At 37.8% G+C, this 25162-nt stretch overlaps 1 protein-coding gene across 29 annotated transcripts in view; it reads right to left on the reverse strand.

The window, feature by feature from the left end:
- Positions 1 to 3286: 3286 nt before the first annotated feature.
- dlg2 (discs, large homolog 2 (Drosophila)) overlaps positions 3287 to 25162 on the reverse strand; it is a 277019-nt gene continuing 255143 nt past the window's right edge. For 23 of the 29 annotated variants that reach the window (XM_053515546.1, XM_053515556.1, XM_053515567.1 and 20 more), the window contains 10 exons: positions 22401 to 22515; positions 16670 to 16846; positions 16213 to 16288; positions 12178 to 12277; positions 8235 to 8285; positions 7963 to 8064; positions 6798 to 6970; positions 6403 to 6512; positions 6216 to 6307; positions 3287 to 4769 (listed from right to left, as the gene is read on the reverse strand). In XM_053515546.1, the coding sequence (XP_053371521.1) occupies positions 4663 to 4769; positions 6216 to 6307; positions 6403 to 6512; positions 6798 to 6970; positions 7963 to 8064; positions 8235 to 8285; positions 12178 to 12277; positions 16213 to 16288; positions 16670 to 16846; positions 22401 to 22515 (1103 nt within the window). In that variant the 3' untranslated portion in view covers positions 3287 to 4662. Of the gene's footprint in view, positions 4770 to 6215; positions 6308 to 6402; positions 6513 to 6797; positions 6971 to 7962; positions 8065 to 8234; positions 8286 to 11893; positions 11940 to 12177; positions 12278 to 16212; positions 16289 to 16669; positions 16847 to 22400; positions 22516 to 25162 lie in introns of those variants that run through there. The other 6 variants (XM_053515568.1, XM_053515555.1, XM_053515545.1 and 3 more) reach the window with 2 other exon arrangements.

A 25162-nucleotide genomic window follows, 5' to 3' on the forward strand; every position in this document is an offset into this window, starting at 1 on the left:
AAGACTGCTTTAGGATCTGCTTACAAAGTCTTTAAAATGCTTTCAAAAATGGCTGAAATATTGTATAAAGCAACGTTGTACATCAGGTTTCCAAAGAAACAGGATGTGTTCGAAAAAATCTTTATCAGTCATGCAATCAGAGTGCTTCTCGATCTGTACAGTAGGTGGTGAAACCAGGGAATGTTCAAAAATACTTCATCTGATAGCAGTCAAAACCCGATGTTCAATACATTTCCTATGATGAGCTCTTTTTTTTTTCTTTTCGTACTTTATTCATTTTCCAGTGATAAGTGTTCATGAATATCGTCATCATTGCTGTTGAATTATGGTACAGGGATGTTTTACAAAACGATCAGCCAGTGTCTTCATGTTTTTCATGTTCTTTTGCTGTTGTGGTATTCAGATAAAATTGCTTACAAAGTGGCATCAGAACGGAATCTGAAATGGCTACGTGTTGGCACATCACGTTGTGGCTTTTGATTAGTGCCACAGTAGTCTGTGGGTAGCCAGTTAATAACTGCTACCGTGGTCCCGTAATTTAGTCCATTTGCATGCTGAATATCTTGAATGGTTGCACAGTAGTGCTGTAAGTTTCATTTCTTCAAGTTATTTGGTCCATCAGTAGGAGAGGAGAGGAGAGGAGAGGAGGTTTTGTGGTCTTGCTGTTCTATTAGTAGGATAACAAGTGACCTGAAGAGTTATCTTTTCCATCTCACCAATGTTATTTAGAGGTTATTGCAGCTACTGTGACTTTTCTCTTTCTCATAGTGTTGACGTGTGTTGCTGGGTTACTCAACCACCTGTTTGCTCAAGAACCTCTAGGGATTCATGGTGGCATTGGCAGAGTTTCAGAAATGTCAATGTCAAATGAAATAGAATGTTAAAAATATATAAATGATATTGTGGACTTAAAGCTAAAAAAATTTAAAATAACCTTATTATGATACATTAAACAAACTTGAACTTAGTTTATAAAAGATTGAATCATGAAAGACTAGTTACTTATAATCATGTAATTGGGTATGAGGTTTCTTTTGTGTCTTCCTCATGTCATCTTGGAGGTTTTTTTTTTTTTTTTTTTTGTATTTAACTGCCGTCACCCTGGCTGAATATTTATAGATTAATCCTGATCTGTATCTGAATTTCTTTAAAACTGCCGTAGGACATTTTTCCATTGTTAAAAATGAGTCAGTGGAATATATAAATGATATTGGACCGAGTTAAGTATGATAAATTTCACAGACTGAAAGGTGACTTGCTGTACGTTTTGCTATCCATGATGTTACTGAAGGAAAATCGGTTAAAGGATTCAGATGACAAAAAATTGGGATCTCCTGATGTAATGTATAAAATTTACAAAATTTTGTGGTGAAATTGACTGTGTTGTGGTGTACATCAGAAACATTTCAGTACTGCTACTGTGGTCTAAAATCAAACTTTAGTTGTGAGCAAGACAAGCAAGTGCAGAGATAGAGATAAGCGTCAGAGATAAGGAAAAGCCAGAGAGACAGAGAGAGCGAGAAATCAGTGAGTAATGACACAAAGCACTGAGTCAGTTTGTGTGGAAAAGTCCCACCAAATCTTTAATTTACATTAGTAGACATGAGTGGAGTGCCTTCATATATGCCTAAAGCAAAGATTTATTGTGATTTGTTTCAAAGCGATTGGGGTACATACTGCAACAGGATGCAAAGAGCATGTTCCTTCTTTTCACTTTTTCTTTGAAAATATGAATACAAAAAAAGAACAAAACAGTTTCTTTAAGAACATACCGTATGTCTGTGGTAAAGATGATAAGTGTGCTTTAAATGTTAAAACTCATGGAATGGAACAACTCTATATGTACAGTGAAGTGAAGGGGGACATGAAATGTTTTAAGAGAACTTAAGCCTGAAAAAAAAGTGCTGGGCAGGAACTTGCTTCAAGTACAATATGACTAAAGTGCTAATGGAGCATTATTTACAACATTGCACATTATTTTTAGGCATGAAAGAAGGAAGGGGAAAGAGTCCTTGTGTATTAAATAAGTACAGTACAGACGTGTGCTAAGGAAGATCAGAGGAGAAACAAATGGATCATCGTATTGTAACCAATTTAAACATGTTGCTCTCTGGGGTTTGGTTCGATCAGTAATTACGCCCTATGTGGCAACCCTGAGAAAAAATATAGCTCCATTTCTGTCAGGTCTGTCGTATTACGGTGGCTGTTTTAGGGGATTAGTTGACACAGGGAGCACCATAATGCTGCAGGAACCTTTTCTCCAGTGCACACCGTCTGTAAAACCAAATGGAATGGCACACCATACCAAAAAAAAAAAAAAATCATTTAAATATTTGACACGTTTTTGAAAAAAATGGTATGAGAAATGGTATGATGAAATACAATAATGTGGATCACAACATGAAAGCACAAGGCCTGGATACATTAAAGTGGTCGTCCACTCTTTTCAACTGCAATCTGAATCATAAGCAGCTCCACTGTTACAATACTACTGAATTTAGATTGATATTATGCAAATTATTATTTTGTCTCTAGTGGCTTAGGCTAGATGCAGCAAATGGCCTTCTGGCAGGCATTATATATATTTATTTATATATATTTTTATATATATATATATATATATATATATATATATTTTTTTTTATATATATATATATATATATATATATATATATATATATATATATATTTAGCCCACCATATAATGTGATTGTAAGATTCCCAATAATGAAGTTCTTTCTTAAGTGTATTCAGGCCTTAAATATATAAACAATTCTAATTGTAGGAACAATATGTTAGATAAAAAACAAAAACATTTGGGAAGAATTATTTTATATTTTGTTCTATTCAGGAAGTCTGATCATCATGGCAGAAGGATGCCACACGATCTCATCCACTCTTAAAGTTGTGTCTAGATCATGATCATGGTGCATTCTGTTTTCTCAGCTTTCGTTCAACATTCTTACATTATCTGTCACACATTTGAACTATATTGAAATTCAGCAAAAGTGCTGTCAGTCAGAGCCACATGTAGAAAAATTCCCTCCCAGTCAAAAAAAAAAAAAAAGAATCATCCGTCCTTAAGGCAAGTGGTGACCAATAAATCAGCAGGTCTCGATACAAAACAACGCTGGAACAATATGATTTCCTGTTCTGCACATGTTGTGTTTTGACCTTTGTGGTTTAGAAAAAAGTGCTAGCTCTTCCTAGTTCTAACAGGAGTATGGGTACATACATATAAAATACATGTACACTTCCAAGTGCTGTATTCTCTAATTTCTTTTAATAATAATAATAATGTTAATAATATTCTTTTATCTGTATATTGTGCAGTCTGTTTTGCACACACATTCCTGCCATGTACATGTTGAAAGCCTGTGTTCTTCATTGTACTTATTAATAGAGACATGCCTGGAGCAGGAAACAGAAAGTACTTTCACATGGCACCAACCTCAGCAAAAAAATCTGAACGTCTCCAACTTTAGCTGCTACAACATTACCAGAAACCAGAATACAGATAACTCCAAATCTTCACATTTTGCATTCAGACAGCACAAGTTTGAGAAAAGTATTGGTCACCACCATGCATTATCTGACACACTCTTTCACACTTACATACCCATACACACACAGACAAACACACAGCCGCACTTCCTTAATAAAGTCTAGCTCTCATAGGATGCACGACACCCCAAACCATTTCTACCTCTACTTACTTGACTTTATCTTACACCAATAAAATCTTTTTCAAAAGTGTTTTTTTAAAACAAAGTTATACATATTTATAAATAGTCCTTTCTGTTGTGCCCTATATCAATATAAATAGCAAAATATAGTGTCATATAATGATTTATATAGTGCCTATACCTAGCTGTGTCCCTTTTTACAGTTCACACAAATTAAAGCATCATTCCACTTTTTTTTTCTGAGTAGCTATGTGTACAATTTGACATTAGAAATCTTTAAGAAAACACTCAGAGGGGACAAGGTGAAAAATAAATAGAAAAATCAGTGTAGCAATTAAAAAAAAAAAAAGGAGGAAGTGGAATGCATAGATCCAAACTGGGTGAGATGTAGAGTGCTGCAAAGAGAGCAGACAGCGGGGAGCAGACGGCGGGGAGCGGGGTCCGGCAGGGCGGCGACTGGCCATGAAGCGAGCGAAACTGATATCGTTTAAGGGGACGGCGACGGTGTACAGCTCATCCATCTCCCAGAGTGCTGAGCCTGTCTGCTCCATCTTTCCTGTTCAAACTCCAACTGGGATCAACGTGAACAAAAACGGCCAGTGTATGTTTTGATGCATCTGAGATTTTTTTGTTTTTGTTTTTTTTGTTTTTCTCTTAATGAAAAATACTATCCAATATACATACAAACTGTCCCTTTTTTTAACGAGGCCCAAAAAAAAAAAGTCTCCAACACTTTGTGGTGTACATTCAAAAACATTCATATTGAAAGTGAAATAAAAAAAGCAACATAACGAATAAACAAACAAACAAACGAACGACAAACAAACGAATGAAATCATATTCACTAGAATTATCAATAAGAAACATTACCATAATAATTTATCATATGTTACAAATGATGCCTATGTTTTTTTTTTTGTTTTGTTTGTTTTGTTTCCTTTGCAGTTCAGAAGTCCCTGGCTGGCGAGTTTGTTCCTTATAGCTTCTCTTTGGAGGGAATCCAGATATAAGGTCCTGACTGCTCCTCTATTACCATCTTACACTGAGTGTAAATATCTTCCAGCGTGTCTACCTGCACCAGCGCTGTAAGTGAAGGAGAAAAAAACAAGAAACACAACAAACATTAATTTGATGAATGTATTTGACTTTGTGTTATTTGTGTACCACTTTTATTAACCTTCCTCCATGATGACGATAAGCTCCGAACACTAGGGCTCCTTCTGGCTACTTTTATGTGATTTAATTACATTTCAATTAATCAGCATATCATTTTATAACACGACAGGGAACACTATAATCAGATGCAAATTGTGTTGATTTGTTCTTGAAGAGAGAAAAGTATAAGGAGGTGATACTAGTTATTTAAATAACCTTAAATAACCTTTTTTTCCGTAGATAAATATCTGTCATTTAAGATAAATAATCAGTAATTCTTTAAAATGTAACAGTTGTCCCCCGAATGACTAATAAAATATTTGATTATGAATCTAATTTTAAAAATATGAGACGAGAACTGGCCTTCATTTAGATTTGTATTTCCTCCTTGACATGAATAAATCATTTAATAATCAATCTTAGGTAGCATGTATTTATAGGACCATGTTAGATAACTAACCATAGTACACTGATTGTATTTTATGTGCAAGTACTATAAAAACTTGAACAGCATTGCATTTGTATACAGAATTTCAATCCGTCTGACTTTTTTTTTTTAATCTAATATAATGAATGAATTACAACAGAAATAGTATTATATAATACTAATATAACAAATTACATTTTGTATATTATTTGACTCATTAATAAATGGATCATAAGAGATTTATAGTACTGTATGTAACTTTATTTATAGTATGTATAGTAAATGGCCCTTTAACAAGAAAATGCAGTAGGAAACAGTGTGTATTTACTCACTCACTCACACTCACTCACTCACTCACTTACTGTCACTTATCTTCTATACCCCCTTTATCCTGTATTCAGGGTCACAGGGACCTGGAGCCTATGCCAGGAGACTTGGGGCACAAGGCAGGGTACCTCCTGGGCAGGGTGCCAATCCATCGCAGGGCACACACACATACACTCACTCACACACCCATTCACACACTACGGGCGTAATTTTGGAAACGGCAATTAGCCTAAGCTTCATGTCTTTGGACTGTGGGAGGAAACCGGAGTGCCTGGAGGAAACCCACCAAGCTAACACGCAAACTCCATGCACACAGAGACGGGAATTGAGCCTGGATGGAAATCAAACCCATGATATTTCTATATATAAGTATACACCTTATCAAGGATGGACTTTATACCGAAATCGCACACATAGTACACCCTACTTATAGATGCACATGCGGCAGTGGTAGTGGCGGTCCTTAAATCCTGCATGGTGCAAGGAATGCATTACTCTTGGTATAATTAATTGCCAACCAATAAAAACTGTAATCAACAGAGATAAGGGATTGAACCCCCTCTAACTCCTTTAATGAAGTGTGACTACAGAGTGCCTGAAGTATTTAAGCAGCCAGTTACCTGTAAAGTACTCGCCAAACTCCTGTTCCAGCTTCATGGCCCGGTCATATGTCTTCTTAGCCTGTTCTTCTGTCAACCTCTTGTTCATCTCCCTGGAAAGACACGAGTCTTATAGCATAGTCTCATAGCATTCACTTTCATAGTGAAAGCTCTTTTATTTCAACAGCATGTACAACAATGCGCTTACATTAATGATTCGATGGATTTAGGCTTTATAAATATAGCAATGGGGTAGAGTTGTGCTACTTGTAGCCTCTTTATGGCGTTTCCTGATACGTCAAGTATGCAGTGCTTCCCCTGCAAAAAAAGTCAGACAGGAGAAAGAAAAAAAAAGGAACATGTTAGACTTAACACAAAACTGGCCTAGATGTGAACTTATTGTGCTTGAATGATTGAAAAGACTAGGATAGAATTTATGTACAGTAGGATTATTTGCTTTTAGTGCAGGGGAAAAGTCACAGAAGCATTTACACTTTGCACAGTTTGTTTTTCCGCTTTTTATGTTCCGAGCAATAACTTAGTATGCGTTTTTTCAATGTGCAAAAGCATTGGTAAAGTGCAAAGCCGACGTTTCACACTAACCCGCTCAGCCACGTATTTAACCGACTGCACGCTGGTCCCATACAGGTTGTCATTGTACTGTCCGGCCTCGATGAACTTGTGCTCTTGTATGTCCTTCTCCATCTGCTCTCGTGAGATGACGAAGTGGTAATCGCGCCCATCAACTTCATATTCTCGCTTTGCTCTTGTGGTATCTGAATTACCAAGAGTTACCAAGTTCAAGTTCATCTTATCAAACGTTACCCGAATGTACAAATACGATTAATATTTTTACATGAGAAAAGAATCAAACTATAATTTACACTGTGACTGGTATACAGTAGTCTGGGTTGTAGTTTATAGTACTATGTGGCTTGCTCATTTATTTGTTAGTTCCTTTTTTGTTTGGATAGGTTTGCATGATGTCAGTGTTTTGAGGTTACAGGGGTGCAAATGCAATGTTAAGTTTAAACTTCTACCTACATGCAACATCAGTCTACATTTAACCATCAATAAACTTCCTGTTTATTGATGAACTCTTTTTAACTTACCCATTTGCCCTGCACTGTTATCCGCTTTTTTAGAAGATTATAAAAATGGACAACAATAATTAAGTTAAAAAAACACATGCAAATGGTTAAGCAAAAAAAAAAAAAAAAAAACAATACAAAACAAAACACACACATAAAAAAGAGCATAAATAAACATGCACAACATATCAAACACAAAAAAAGCAAATGAAAACATACTGTAAGAATTAAGAATTTTAGAGATCGAATTACATGCTACATGGTTTAAATTTTGATGTCAAGACGACAAAAGGAAAAGAAATGCAGACTTGATACATGAGCAACACCTGAACACAGGAAGCACGTCCTATCTAAGTTGCACAGTTACTGACAAAACTGAACGCTCCTAAATAATGTCTAATAAAGAACAGTGCTTTGGGAGCCATAATATTCTAAACAATAGGGTGTAACTCATGCAAAAAACAGCTAATATACCCTGATATGATCTTTGTACAAAAAAAAAACCCTTCATGTGCATGAAGGTATGGTGTGCGTGTGTGTGTGGTGTGTGGTGGGTGCGTGTAGGGAATAAATTTGTAGGGCCAACTGCGTGGCACACACGTTCAAAGATTAAAAAAAGGTTTGTGTGAATGTATCGTGTGCGTGTGTGTGTGAAAGTGGTGAGAGAAGGTACTTACGTGGTACACATGAGCCGAACTTATCTGGGAATTCAGAGATAAGATCATCATTGATTCTGTCTTTCATGGGCCCAAGAATGATCACTGGTCTGGCATAGTTGACTGTTTTCAGTACAAAAAAAGAACCAGGCTGTTATTATGCATGAAAAAAAAAAATACTGTAAACATCTAAGCTAATATGAAAATGTTCTAATGCAATGTTGTTTATTCACAGTGGTGTTTAATACTGGGTTATGCATGCTGCGGGTTCAACAGGGTCAAGTGCTGCTTACTTTCTTGCCGAATCACAGGCTCGTAGGAGAGGATCACATCTTCTTGGCTTCCTGAGAAAAGAGAGAGATAGAAAAATAAACTTGTTAAACCACAGTCAAACCATGTCAATTTCACCCCATGTGCTGTGTGTGTGTGTGAATGGTGGGAAAGATGGCGTTTGAGGAAGCAGCTCTTTTCAGCAGAACAACAGCTTCAAGCGATCTGTAAATAGATTACTGAATGTTTAACATCATTGAATGCTACTAGGCAAGGACACATTAAAATTACATTAGCGACCGCTGCTCAGATCAAAGAGGTACACACAAAGTGAACGGATAACAGACACGTTACACAAGCAGCAGTGAAACTCAAGTCCGCAGACAGAGACAGCAGATTTCTTCAACTAAACAGATTTCTTCATCTGATTAGAAGCGGGCTGTAAGCGCTAGTAGTAGCGCGACTAATTAGAAATGTCTGGATACTCATAAAATACTGAGAACTCCAGCCTGTCCATATGTAAGGGAAGATTTAAAAACAGTGTGCTTAGGTACAGTTGGTTAAAAATCAAACTGCACTGGCAAGGGCTCAACTGTGCTCAGCAGATCAGCAGAAGCATTGCTCTGTTAATGTCTCATATCTGCATAATTACTCCCTTTTGAAAATTAATACAAAGACGAATAAAAAGAAAGCAGGACATTTTTTAAGATGCAAAAAAAGGTAAAGTAGGGAATAAATCAGAAATAAATGCATGAATCAAAAATCTATACAAAACAATGAATAAAACAATCGTATAATGTGAGCCATCAGTTTTTAGTAACTTTCACATATTAGTTCAATTTAAAAAAAATATCACTGTCTGACAGATGAAACATTGCTATTTTTTAAACCCTCACACACCAGAACAAATAAGGCCACTTCCTGTTTCAAAGCTGATGTCATTGTGGTTTCCTCATATTTTCAACTATTTACAGTTTTCATTTGCATCTTCATTACCTCTGCAGTGCCAACTTGTTTGCTAGTACAGACAAAATGATGGATCCCGGTATGTAATCTAAGTGTTTATTTCACAAGGCAATTTGCACAGAAATAAGATTGAAAGTAATCAGTCTAACAAAAATCAAGTTATTTTCCACTGATGCCCTTCGAGCTGAGAGTCATGCCATATAACAGTTTCTTGATCAGAGAGACAGACAAGAATTGAGGTTCTAGGAAGAAATTAGGTTCTTGGTAGGCAGTGTAAACCACGTGACTTCCTGTCATCTTTTTCTACTACAAGTCTTTACCCTCTGTCCTCTCTACTGAAAATACCCGGAGCCATCTGTTTCCCTTACAGTATATTCACGCAGTCAAAAACAGCATTCTGTGTGATGGATTCAGGACGTACATATGAAACATTTCAGAGATCTTATAAATGGCACTAAGAGTAATCAGCCATAAAGACATTACAAAAAATGAGCCAATTTTAAAACAGTGATTAGTGTAGCTTTCTGGAGCGTTAAATCTCCCTCTGGACTGCCAGTGGTCCTGAACTCACCCACTGAACCACTTCTAAGACTGAAGACTAAAAGCAGCTACCTCTCTTCCTGTACATCTCGAATATTAAGACTGAATCTTCAATCCAATCTCTGACTTTAACATTTACAATATACAAAGCATTATATACTGTAAGTATTCACCCCTGCTGAATTTTCTAGTTGAAATGAAACATGATTCCATGATGAAAAACCTAAATCTTGAGATTACATAAGTGTTCACCCACGTTGCTGCCATAAACCATAAATTACTTTTGGTGCAACCAGTTATCATCAGAAGACACATCATGAGTTGAATGGATCCACCTGCATGCAATTAAAGTGTCACATGATCTCTGTATAAATACATTTGTTCCTGGAAGGCATCAGAGTTTGTTAGAGAACAGACCAACGCAAACAACATCAACAACATGGGGATCAAACGAGTTGGGTTATAAAAAAAGTATCTTAAACTCTGAACGTCCCACAGAGCCCAATTAAAGCAAGTATTATTGAAGTGAACAGAATATGACCTAATCAGGATTCTGCTTGCTAAGGACTATCCACCAAAAGTCTGAAAAAGTAGAGATGGCATTAGACAGCAAAGTAACCAAGATGCTAAAGATACAATACACTTCCCCCAAGGCTGGGGATTATAGATGAGTGACAGGAAGGAAACAATTAATAATAATTTTAAAAAATCTATATGAAATGCCATTTAGGGACTCATAAATCATGGTTTTCTGAACTGATTAGAACAAAATGGAATTATTTAGCATAAATTAGCTGAAGCCCAACACTGAGAATGCTACCCCCAAAGTAAAGTATGGTGGTGGTAGTATCTCACTGTTGAGATCCTTTTAAACAGCAGTTACTGGGAAACAGGTCAGAACTGAGAGCACAATTAAGGGATTCAAATGAATGGAATTCTTTATGAGAAGCTGTTCCAGTCAGAGAAGCCGTACCTTCCACCAGGCTAAGGGTCGTAACCAAGAACCCAAATGAACTACAATAGCACAGTCAAGGCTATTGTCTCAAGACTTTATTCATATAACTTGTAATTAACCAATATTTGTTTGAAATTATGTTGTTTTTCTGGCTGATCTAATTAAGGGGTTGCTGCAGAAGACTATCTGATCTTCACCTTAAACTTGGCCCAGGTTTATGCTGGATGCCCTTTGAACCCAAGGCCTTCCACATGGCAGGTGAGAAGTGCACCACCTAGCCACCAAGACTTATAGATATTGTATAAATCATTTCAGTTCCATGTTTTAACATTACAATATGAGTTCAATATTAAAGAATGCCCTTATTAAAGCTGTTATATCTCTATAAATGTGACTTATCCTTACCATGTGGGCTGCTAGCATGAACCTCCATGGTTTCCTTGTGCCAGACTGAAAGGTACTGAGATAATGATCTGTATTGACTGAGGTCCCAGCAGCGAGTTAGCGATGCATTACACTATGTGGCCAAAATTATCACCCATTCTGTAATGTGGTTCTTCCCCAGAACTGTTGCCACAAGGTTTAAGGCACACAATTGTCTAGAACATCTTTGTATGCTGTGGCATTACCATCCAAACCTGTTCCAGCATGACAGTGCCCCTCTAAACAACCTGGGGTCCATGACTTGTGAATGGTTGGAGTGGAAAAACTCAAGCGGCCTGACCTCAAGCCTATCAAGACCATTCAATTATTCTCTTGTGGTTGATGTGGAGAGATCTCCGCCCAAGCATATACAGTATGGGTGTTATTGAAACCCATAAAAAGTTACAACACAGAAATACAGCCCAGAAGAATGGGGAAAAATTACAAAGCAATATTTAAAATGTAAGCCTATAGACAGGAAACAGTAAATTAAAAAATTAAAATACCAGTTGTGTTTAATAGTATGGATGGCACATGTACCAGGTTGGATTGCTTTCAACCCAGAAATATGTATAGTGGACTCATGCTTCCACATTTATATTTACTTATTAGAAAGGCAGGCTGTGTAAGACATTAAAAGGTTCAGACAGTAAAACTAAATATCATTAGATCTCCAGAAAGATCAAAGTAAGTATATTGTGAAAGGTGAATCAGAAAAACATATATAAAATGTAAAAATATATTTGTTCTATGGGGGATGGGATAAAAAGTGGTGGGACCATTCCTGCAGAGACTTACTCATCGTCTTTGTCCCATACCCGTCGTCCCCTATTCCAGAGATGTCCTACATGAGATAGCCGTCGACAGAAACAGTGGCCAAAATCAAAGAGACACACACAGAGAGGAGACAGAGAGAGGAAAGAAGAATATCCATAGCAGCAAAGTTAGAGAGAAAGTGTAGAACAGAGCACACACTCGCTTCCCTGGAGTTCTCTAAACACTCTACGAACTTACAGCCTACCGCAGACGTGTGTGTAGTCGTGTGCCTAATGGTGTGTGCGAATGCGTGCACAGCTACTCACGTTCCGAGTCGCTGCCATCTTGTTCATCCAGCTCCTTGTTCTTGTAGAAAGGGAACTTTCGTGAAAAGATGGAGTTCTTTCTACGTTTTTCACTGAATGACTGTGTGGGAAAGAAAGCATGGGCAGACAGGGGGCTTGATGTGCATTACATTCATGCTGACAAAAACGATAATGGGCCAAAAGAGAGATGGGAAAAACAACAGCCATGGCTACTGTACAAAAAAAATATCTGCAGAATGAATGATCTTTTACTGTGCGTCCAATTTATGATGATAATCGCAATAAATTTGTAATCTCGTTCATTAACCAATTAATTGGCAGCGCTCCTTTATAGAAGGTTCATTAATTTAAGCTTTTTGCCACCATCGCTGCTGTCCATAGCGTCTCTGTCCTGGCCGACTTGACAGACAAGTCAAACAAACAGAAACCAACAAAACATGATCAGACATACAACCAGACAGGAGACGCCTTCAGCCATTTGGCAGCCATGCAGCAGAGGGGAGCAGAGCCATGCTGAGAAACACATGTAACATTCAAGAGCTAAAATAAAGAAATCAAGCATGCAGGATGTTGAGAGGCTTTGGGGCTCGACTAAGCAGGGCTACATAAACTGGGCAACTGATATGCTGGAATGGGCTACAGCATGAGTGCACTCACTCACTCACTCACTCACTCATCTTCTATACCGCTTTATCCTGTATTCAGGGTTGCGGGGGGCCTGGAGCCTATCCCAGGAGGCTTAGGGCACAAGGCAGGGTACACCCTGCACAGGGTGCCAATCCATCGCATGGCACACATACATACACACACTCACTCACTCACGCACTATGGGCAATTTGGAAACGTCAATTAACCTTACCTATGTCTTTGGAATGTGGGAGGAAACCCACCAAGCACGGGGAGAACATGCAAACTCCATGCACACAGAGTCCGGAATCGAGCCTGGTCAGGAATCGGACCCAGACTCTGGAGGTGCAAAGCGACAGTGCTAACCACTACACCACCTGCATGAGTGCAGGTTTTGTCTAAATAGGGCTGTATTCAGATGTTGCCGACTTGAGATCAAATATCATAATGATATTAATGCGGTATAAACAGAATAAAGTAAGATTACCATTTTTTTCCTTCAGAGCATCTATGATATTTTTATTTTTTTTAAATAGTGTTTAGACCACTGACTTTAATGCTAAGCACTCACCCATATGGATGAAAAAAGAGGGAAAGAAAATACAAACTGAAGATGAAGATTTTTCTTCTTTGCTGTCAACTGCAGTATGATGCAGATAAACGCAATGGGGCAATTTCCAAATAAACAAAAACAAAATCTAATACACTGCCTGGCCCTGGGATTTCATTTGAAAGTCTTTAGCTATGATTTCCGCATGCTCAAAAAAAAAGCATGCTTTCTAAATTTGAGACCTGGAGTATGCCCATACCATCAGAGAAATAAAACTCAATTAAGGTGATAACCTTTTATAATCAGCTCATCAGGTCATTCAGGTCATCAGCTGACTTCATTTTATTGCCACATAAAGTTAAAGGCAAAGTCTAGACCTGACCTGACTGAAGCAACCCTTCAGTCATAACACTGCATTCAGAGGCTTGCAGTGTGGTAACTAGACATAATGGTGGCATCGCTTCATGTGCTTCCCTTCTTACTCTGACACGCCCATTGTCCTGGAATACATTTAATCTGGACTCATCAGATCACATGACCTCATTCATTGTTTCAGTCCAATCTTTGGGCTCACATCCTGGGATTTCTACTGTCATTCATTCATTCATTCATTCATTCATTTTTTTTTATGATGCAGCTTCGCCAGGCATCTAATATCATTCCTGATATTTTTTCCCACCACTTTTTCTGTTTTGTTTCAGCCAGGCAGTGTATGTAGGTATATAAAAAGTCAGCCAGCATTCAAATAAGCATCCAATAGAAATCTAGTAGATTGCCATAATATTTGTATGTAAACCGTCCTAGTTGTAACATTTTATATTCCTATCAATTCATTATTTATTATTGAATTGATTTAATAATATTCAGTTTTCTTTATTATAAACCTTACATCTATAGCTATGTCTTTGTTCTGAACGCTGAGGTGCAGATTTAATATTAAATCCTCACTATGTGGGTTAAACTCTAAATACAGCCCTTAATGTTCTAGTAGAGAGTTTGGATACGGTAAGGCTGATCTGTGCAAATGTCATTTTTATGTTAGATGTGTGCATGTGCTCACTAAACAGTGTATTATCCTGTGCTAAGCTAAAATTCATGTATCATGCATTGTCTAATTTGCTTCAGTGTGTTTACAGTGTTTGTATATATGATTGAAGCCTCAACATATAAACCTACACATTCATGAGTTTCAGAGCCTTTACAACAACAGTACAGTTCTCTTTAAGCACAGTTTCACAGAAAAAACATTGATAAACACTAAAATGATGCAATATGTAATACATTGTGCACATAATTTGCCAGCAGGCGTACAGTATCAGGCCATTAAAGTCCAGAACAGATTTCTCAGTGCCAATTTTATATACTGTAATAACCCTACCAAACAAAAGCCACTAGGACTACTGCCACTGAAAAGTACAAAAAAATAAATCCAAAATCTGGCCGAAATCTATTTTATATCTGAAAAGTTCTGCGTCATTGATTATAACTTATTTCAAATGGCCAGTGCTAGATTAACCACATGCACCATTTCACAATTTTGTGATATGAGCAATTGCTTTTGATTCAGTAATATAAAAGGCCAGAAATGATATAATCAGAAAGCTGATTTTAAGGGAAGCTGAGAAAAGCTGCTTTGTTACCAATTGTATAAACTGTGCACAGTCTGGAGCATAGGATAAAAGTGTTTTTATACAGTATAGGTTTTTATATAATAAGAATTTTTTCCACATTTTAAACTAATCTCAAAATGTATTCAAATCCTTTTTTCCTCATCGTTCTACACACAGTACTCCACAACCGCAAAGTAAAAACAGGTGGTTGTCATGTTTTGTATATAATATAATATACGGTATGGCGGCGCGGTGGCTTAGTAGTTAGCACTGCACCACCAGGGTCCGGGATTGATTCCCGCCCAGGCTCGACTTCCGCTTTTATGTGCATGGAGTTTGCTTGTTCTCCCCATGCTTGGTGGGTTTCCTCTGGGTACTCCAGTTTCCTTCCACAGTCCAAAGACATTGATTGAGCAGATTGAGCTAACTGGCATTCCCAAATTGCTCATAGTGTGTAAATGAGTGTGCGAGTGTGTGCTCTGCGCTGGATTGGCACCCTGTATAGCGGATTAAGCGGTATAACAATGATGATTGATATATCGACAATGAATGATATATATCCTGAAATATCCCTTTCACAGACCCTTTGTTACATTTGTATGATAGTTGTAGATGAACTACATCTGCATCCTACTCCTATTCATGCTCTTGCAACTTGATCAGAGAACTCAATTAGAAAAGGTAAACAGCAGTCTATATACAGTAAGATGTCACCATAAATGGCGTATGTCAGAGTAAATAGTAATAATGTATCATCATCATGTTTCTGCAGCAGTCGAATGCTCAATCCTCTGGTCTGATGATGCAATGGTTGAACTATTTGTAATCAGGACCTCAGGCACTGTGCATCACCTTATTAAAACCATCCCTACAGAAACCCCAACACGCTGGTGGCAGCATCGTGCTGTTAGGATGTTGTTTTTTTCCTGCAACTGGGACTAGTTATCCACTAAAATGTGGAAAACTTGAAAGGGTCTGCAAACTTCCCAGCAAACTTGTGTGTGTGTGTGTTTGCCAGTAATACAAATACTGCAGAGGATTGTTTTTTTCCTAGACAGGATGGACTTGACTGAATCCCGGTCAAATTTCAAGCGGCTAAAAGACTGAAATCGGTGGCCTGTGAGTAAAGCTGGTAAAGTTAAAATAACTGTTTATACTAATAGATTCAAAGTGTATTGGCACTGATAAATCTCTCTCTCCATAAAGACAACTAAGAGTAAGAAAGAAGACACAACACTCAGTTCTCACCCCTTTAGAGTCAATGCTGCCAGGCTTTGCGTTAAACTTGACTGTCTTCAGCCGAGCTCGCTCTTTCCTCTCCACCCTTATAGACACAGATGGAAAACGAGAGAGAAGAGAAAAAGAGAGAGAGAGGACAGTATATACATGTACCTAATTCACTATAATATACAGTACATCAAGATTCAGATTCAGCTACAGAAAAGCATGATTATTACTTTTCTTTTTAAATGTATGTTCATTTTAAATCAATTCAGTGTGGACAGTTGGCTTTTGAAACATAAAAATGATTAAAAAATTTTTTTAACAGCATTTATTTACCCCATGACCATGATGGTGTAGTGTATACACGTCCCCAAAGGATGTACCGTACCTATTAAAGTTCATGCTTGGCCAAAAATCAGCCTTATTATTAATTATATGCTAACCTAAAATAAATGACGCAACCATTTGAAATAGTTTGTACCTCCTTTTGCTGGGGATGACCCCCATCTCCTCACTGTCTCCGTCTGGAGTGACTCTCCGCGCCTGCCACCATTCATCATCTGACGCATTAATCACATGCAGGATGTCCCCATAACAGAAGCTTAGACCCTGACTGGGTAAGCCACTGTCCTTCAACCGGTCATAGTCAAACAGGGCCCTGTGGAAAAGACCACACACACGCGTGCGCACACACACACACACATACACACACACACACACACATACAGTTAGTTCTAGTATCCTTATCCGCAGTAGTCTGTCTCTATGACAACCCAAATTGGGAGTAATAGCTGAATGTGTCTAAAAGCACACGTGCCATAAAAGATCTTACACACACACACACACACACACACACCCTAACAGCAAGGCTGTTTAAGTCTGTTTAAATGAACACACAATTTTTATCAGTTTCTAAACATTTCAGAACCTGACAATGATTTCCTGTCTAGCATGATAAAATCTGTGGGTTTGTCTGTGATCGCCTGACTTATAGCTCTGGGCTGTTTGTATGTGTGTGTGTGTCTCTCTCTCTGCTCTTGTTTTCAGGACAGAGGAAACTGAATCAACGGCCGGATGTCAACACTGCAGTCAAATCTCCCTGGAAACCCAACGCCTGCTGACATTATCAGAAGAAAGCCAACCTCGCGAATCATTAAAAACTATGGATAAATTACCACCAGATCCAACAAGGGTGCCGGGATTGTACCAAGGGAATAGGAAAATTCAGGCAGGCCATGGACTGAAATATATTTCAATTTAACACAGTTTTAGCTGAGAATTAATTGGGTTTCATAAAAGAAAAAAAATCGTAAAAGGTGTAGAAGCCATAAAGTTCACAAAGCGGTTCTCTGCATTATCCTGTCGGGGGGCCAAAATACCTCTTAGTATTCTAAATGGCATTACAGGTGAACATCAAGGTCATTCTGATTGCCAGATCTTAAATTCCAACTTTCTCCAGTGTAGCTCAGTCTGTCTGTTCCTTGTGTGGTCTGTACTTCCTGCACCTTTCGTTCTGATGCTGGTGAGTCACTCAGCTGTTACTATGCCAGCTCTGGGCGCTCATTCAGCCTGATTTAGATAAGGAGAGCCTGCATCCAAAGAATAATGAATAAAAGTCTACGGCTCAATGAACAATTACAGACAGGATATGAAGAACACAGAACCAGGCTCTCAGTCTGTTCTGAATGAATATGGTATGTGAAAAACCCGAGCCCGAGGTTAAAAGGCTGAGATCATGGCTATTGGAGGTTTTTTTGTGTGCGCTTGGGATTAGGCAATGGCATTTAGAACTAAATGCCACATGTAACACACACACACACACACACACACACACACACACACACACACACACACACACACACACACACACACATATTGTAGGGATGAAATATAAAAAATAAGACAGTGACTGGCTTGAGTCCATTTACCAGCTGTAATGAGCTACAATAGCTAATATAATCCTCTCATTATCTTCTACCACACACACACACACACATACACACACACAAAAGCGGTAAAATCACTAAAAGTGTTTCTTAATTGTGAGCCTCAGGCCACTGATTGTTGTAGTGCTTATCGTAGTTCTCTGCTGTGAGAAAATAATCAGTGCTGAAATGTGCTAAACAAAGATATGTTAGATGTAGTCACTTGTTTCTAATGTTTTGGTTTTTCTAAAAAAAAAAAAAAAAAAAAAAAAAATCTGATGCAAAACACCACACTCAAAATGAAAGCTTCCTTCAAGCACAAAAGACCCAAAATAGTTGTTCTATGCTTTACTTGGTAGAAGCCCTTAGGGATAAATGAGAAGACCAAAAGGTGCTGCTATCAAAAAGTTCCAAACAGAAAAATACTGACCGTCCAGAGAACCTCTGAGGAACACCAGCACTATACAGTACCACCTTATACCATTTGTCCAACCCCTTCTATATGGCCTCCCAGACCAAAGGTATTGTGGCCATACTGGTGATCAAAACGATGATCAAATGTGTACTTATGAACTCACAAAACGGGGTAAATTTAGATCCTAATGACCGCATTGTTTTTGGGGTTAATACATTCACCATGTTCATTAGGTTGAAATGAACTCATAAAGACAAGTCAGTAATCATGCCTTTTACTCCAGCACACAAATATTCTGATATTGAAAAAAGGCAATTACACCGAACAATGGCACTGCGATTATGCTATTGTAAAATAAATTGCTCTAATTTCTAAAACGTTAATGCAATATTTTTGTCAAACCACTAGAATTAAAGCTGAAAGTCTACACTCTATCACATCTTGCTTGCTTCATGGTGGTGCACAGGGGCAAAAATATTGAAATTATGTAATTGCCAAAAACTTACAGAGCTGTCTCTACACTTACAGGACATTCCATTAGGAACAGTATAACGATGGTTGGTAAAGCCGTTTATTGCTCTTAAAAAAAAAACTAAAATTATTTGTGCCATTGATTCCACAAGATGTTGGAAATATTCCACGTTGAGATTCTGGTCCGCATTATTACATCATGCTGCAAATTCTACTCCATCCCGAAGCTGTTCTACTGGTTTCAGATCCAGTAAGTAGGAATCCCACTTAACTTAGTGTTATGTTCATGAAAAACAAACTTTGAGATGAATTTTGCTTTTGGGCGCCATCATACTGGAAGGAGCTAATGAAAAGCAGGTAAATTGAGGCCATGAAGGAATGCTGATGGTCAGTTTTAATACTCAAATAGGCTGTAGGATTTGAACAATGCTGTAATTATAGGCCACGAAAATAGTTCCAATAAAACATTCCCCGCACCTCTACACTGCCCCCACCATCCTGGATTATTGACACAAAGGTCCATGGGTTCATACGCTTGGTGGCAAGTTCTGACTCTGCTCTTGCGCCTCAACATAAATCGAGATTCATCAGACAAGGCTACAGTACGTATATCCACTCTTCAACTGTCCAATATTGGTGAGTCTGTGGCTCAGCTTTCTGTTCATGGAACCCCATGTGGACTTAGTGGTTAGCACTATCGACTTGCACCTCGAGGGTCTGTGTGCATGGGGTACTGTATGCATGTTCTCCCTGTGCTTGATGGGTTTCATCTAGGTACTCTGGTTTTTTCACAGTCCAAAGTCATGCAGATTAGACTTACTGGCATTCCCAAATTGCCTATGTGAATATCTGTGTATGTGTGTGCCCTGTAATGGATTGGCACTCCAGGCTCTCAGCGCAGAATTAAGCGGTATAGACGATGAGTGTGTGAGTGAGACTTACAACTCATTAATAACTATGAAACACAAAGATGGGTGCACACTAAATGCACTCCATATTTATAGACCCAGAATTTAGATTAAATCTCTGTTCCAATGTCATTTATCTTGATGACAAAAACAAGAGTCTGGGTTTAGAGAGACTTAAAATGATTTAATACAAAGATATAACACTTTCTACTGCTATGTTATCATTATTAAAACTTCATAGTGATATAAACGCTCAAGTAACACTCACTCAAGAAACACGCACATACATCGTCTTTTAAAAACAAGTAGCTACCAGGGCAACCTATAAGTGCATGTGAAGAATGGTAAAGGTTCCCAGATCCTTAGTCAATTATAGTGGCTTCGGTTTGTCAGGCCATCGGCCCATATTAGATGATTCCACAGAGCAGTGGAAGTACACAGATATATCAGATATACATGGTGGTGTGTTGCTGGAGTAAGGGCACAGTAACTGCACTAGTCTCTTGGATTACTCATACACTGGAGAGTTCTACTGCACTGGAACACTGTCATTGCTGCAATATTACACACACACACACACATACACACACACACACACACACACACTGATATCTGTGCAGAAACAAAACGAGAGGTGGTTCCTATGGTAACATGCATATGCTAATGTTAAGTATCTTTTTAGAAGATAAACAATGCATAAATAATAAAACCTGTTAAAGAAAAACAATAACACCTCATATTTATAAGGTAATATTTCAATATGTTTTTGTCTGTGTGATAAACTATATAAAAAAGTAAACATATAGAGTCCATGCATTTCAAATTTGCAATTTAAAATTTGACTTACTGCTAGGCTCAGGTCCAGGTTGAGGTTGGGAATTACGTTTAAGTTTTGGTTTATGGTTTAAGATAAGACCTCATGGCGAGCACAGGACTGATTTTGGATTAGGATAATAGATGAATTTAAGTTTAGGGTTATATTCAATGGAGATTCATGGAAAGTTTAAGGTTTAAAATTTAGCCAGTGGTAGATATTCTAAGAGGAAGGTGAAGCAAAGCCCAAGCATACATCAGCCATTCATTATATCTACAATATTGCAGCTAATAAAGTCTAAAGTCATAAAGCTTTCAGTCACATATGTATACAAATAAAATTCTGATGAAATATTAATAACCTCCTGAGCGACCTATGATTTAAATAATGAGGCCCATTGGGACAGAGGAGCAGCAAACATGACGATTAATTAGATCGCTAGATTGGTCTAAAAATCTCTATGACTACAAAGGTTTGGTTTATGGCAAGTAACCGAAGTAAAATTAAAATGATTTCCCATAAACAAAGTGTAGCATATACTATGTAGCAAGGTATCTAAATGTATTTTTCCTCCCTAGAGAAATGTAGTTTGGCTGGATTTTGTTGGAAAACATGGCAAATCTGGGTAATTATATTAATTGTTCTAAACACAGTTAAACAAAGGTCTGTTAAAATGATTTGCTGTAATGTAAAATCTAAATACAACCACAAAACTGAAGGGCACCGATACAGTACGTGCCATCAAACCAGCGTAGGTTAATGTGTAAGTAAAGAAATGTAAATGTGCTTATATGGAAGTCGTGCCAGTGTGTAATAAAGGGGAGGCTTCAGACTTTAAACTTCAAACTGTGCATTTGGGTTTTCGGATATGTCAGGTAGAACGAAATGTTATCATTACTTTTATCATGTATACATTTTACCACTACTGGAATATAGGAATGACGTCACAAATATGTAGGCCTTTATTTGTTTATTTTTCAATGTCACTCTATTCTGCACAATCCTGAGCCCTATATATGCTTCTTTAAAAAAACATCTAAAATGCTCTGGGTTTTAACTAAACTAATAGGGTATAGCATAGGTCCAGTGTGATAAGGGCTTAACTATTGTCTGAATTTGTGTCAAAATCTATCCTCAAGAGTCACCATTGGACTTTGGGATAAGAGTTAAGGCTGGCGATAAGGTTAGAACAAGGAGAACAGCAGAGAGGTCTATCTATCTTGCATGCAGTCACGAGAGCTGATCTATAGCCTTGCTCAGCTACTGCAACATTAGAAACACCAGGCTGTTGCTCTCCAGTAGGTAAATGAGTCCCAGTGGGATCTACATTTAGCAAGCTTAGCTTTCTCTTTCTAGTCCTCTCACCATTCTCTATTACCCAAATTATCAGCAAGGGGCTGTTCTATAGGCCATTTATCTTTCACCTACAGAGGTAGAGCTGCTGATTTTTTTTATATATTTTTTTTCGAGGTGCACACGTCACTGAATTTGGGTGAGAGTACACATCTACTGACAGACTTCTGCATCAGCAGGATTCAGCTCTGTTTCTCTAACAGATTTTACAGTGAAGTCTGGAGAAAGTGAAGCATCTGTGAGTGCATTAACTGAGCAATCTAATGCATTTTTATATCTGACCTTCATCAGCAGATACTGGTAGGTGTGTGTTTGTGTGTCTGTACCTGACATAGAGGGAGCGTTTCTGATTGGTTCGCAGAGATCCTGATCCAGAGCTCATACTGTGGTTCATCATCTGCTCTCTCAGGTCATGAATCTTCGCCTCAAAGCGACCGTACTCTGGAAACACAGGCACAAAAACAAACAGCATCCCGTCAGCACATTACAGATACTAGCCGTTACACACACTTTTACTAATGCACTCCCACCTCAGACAGAGCGCACTGCAAATGGAAGAGCCATAAACAAAGTACACGAGTTGTTTGAAGGTAGAAGTGACACGGACACTCGTAGGTCTTCTCGGAGTTTGTCCTTTAAGATATAGTGATGCAGGGATGTGGCGCCTGCGAGGATCGATACAGGACATCAATACACTGTCCTGTCGAATCTGAGTTTTGACAGAAGTAATGTACTACTGTGTCATGTTCAAGGTCAAGGCACTACCACAATACAGTCAGAGAGAGACAGAAAGAGAAACAGTGCGAGAGAGAATGTAAAGGTGTTGTATACCAGCATTCATTATAGACACAGAGCAAGAGTTTAAATAGGACAGTTCGATGAAGTACAATCTAGAAACCAGCACGCCACTGTTTCTTGCCCTGACTCAACTAAACTCGGCTGGCACGCACAGCTTTCTAAAAGTTCCTTTTTTTCATTTGCGTTTCCCTAAAATACAATTTTCCCTTGAGATTACTTACAATTCCTTAAAGGTAAGCATGTAGCACTATTATACTGTATAGTTGTATATTTTCTTTTTAAAACTCAGTTAATTGTTGCAAAAAGCACCACATAGATAAAGGCTTAATGTATGTCAGTTGCAGACGAACTACAAAAATCACAAATCATAAACCCAACCAGACTATATGCTTTCTGCCATTCATAAAACACTCCATGTTTTATTTCTTAATAACATCTCAATAGCAAATGCACCAGGCAGTAAGTCAGACTATGGATATATATTAAAAAATAAATACATTTGCATAACAGCTTGTTGACAAAAAGAAATGGTCTATACTGACAAACTGCTCATTATCCTGGTGTCTTTGTTTCACACACACACACAAAAGAAAAAACCCTAAGCGTAGCATCACTACCCTAAATAGTGGGACAAATGTTTTATCAGTGAAATCATTGTAAAAAATATATATATTTTCAATTCCAAAATGTCACCTGCTTTCGAAGCGGAAAAATTATATAAAAGAAAATCATAAACCGGTTTCATCGACACAACTTATTAAGTGTAATTGCAAATCAATAAAATTAATCTGCCTGATCCGCTTTATACTACAGTATGATAAAACATTTCTATCCCAATTTTAGTGGTCTCTTCTTGGACTCACTGAATGGTTTAATATGCCATGTTTTTATATTTTTATATTTTCCCTTGCACATACCTATTAGATCCGACTTTCTTTATTCTGTATTTTATCTCTTTAAATCTTATTTTGCATTTTATTCTTATTTTCTGTACCTTTTCCTCTCACTTTTATGATGGATAAAATTGGAATTAGAATTTCTTGACCTTCACAGTTACCAAATTACATTCCAACTGAGCATCCATGAGAGATTTGGAAGGGAGTGTTAGACAGTGCTACCACCACCACCACCACCACCACCTTAAACCATTCATTCACCTGGCAATATTGACAATATATATTTTTTTATTATTATTATTTATGTGGTAGGTGTGTAGGTGTATCCAAATTGCAAATTGGAATCGCTCTTCAATATATTTGAGACTTGTAGTTGTATAAAGAAAAATACATGTTGTGTTAAGGTAGGTGATGGTGCGTATCAGTTTCCGAAGAGCTCTTTAGTGAGACTTAATTAAACTGCTTTGCTACGAGGGTGAAAAACACACAAGAGAGAGAGTCTCTCTCTCTCTCTCTCTCTCTCTCTCTCTCTCTCTCACACACACACACACACACACAACTGTCTTCGTATCTTAGTGAAAACCTAAACTTACAGTAAAACTAGCCCTAAACTCAACCTAAGTCACTTTGGCTCCAAACTGGGACTGAATAAAAGGTTGAAACATACTGATATCTACAGAATTAGCAAGTTAACCTAAGGATTCCTCAACAAAACAATTGTGTTAATGTCAGGTGCTTAGGGTGCAGTTGCACAGGAAAAAAATGTGATTATGTATTTATGGTAAAGCCAAACAAGAGATCGCTATCATACTTTCCACACAAAGATAAACACCCTTTATCTAATTATCTAAAAAAGTTTAAATGCAGTTTGACCTTGTTTTAAAAAAAAAGTGTTCTTTGGTACAGTTCTCCTTCCTTTTTTCCTTTCCTTTTTCCGAATCATTGCTTCTTATTGACAGAAGTCACTTTCTACACTTTCTATATATTTAAAGCCAACAAAGAGCACAGGAGAGTCAAAGAGAAAGAGAGAGAGAGAGAGAGAGAAAAAGAGAAACATATTATAGCATTATTTGGTTTAATTGCATAGAAAATCTTGGCTTTTCCTTTTATTTTGCCTCATCTGTGAGACACATTAATGAAGAAGCACTTAAACATAGACCACAACGTTGCCAGAATAAAGCACTGCCATAGGAATTATTCTAAAAATAGATCTTGAGCATAACCGTGACCTAATCTCAATCAAGAACAAAATCTGTGCAGGAGAACAAGATCTCAGACTGCAGCATGGCACAGATTTACACTACAGCTACCTCACACATGATGGAGGATTAGTAACAGCTCACATGCACACAACATAAAACACCATGAAACGACAAGCAAACCAGTGCTACCCA

This window comes from Clarias gariepinus, chromosome 17 (genome assembly GCF_024256425.1).
Source record: "Clarias gariepinus isolate MV-2021 ecotype Netherlands chromosome 17, CGAR_prim_01v2, whole genome shotgun sequence".
NCBI lineage: Eukaryota > Metazoa > Chordata > Actinopteri > Siluriformes > Clariidae > Clarias > Clarias gariepinus.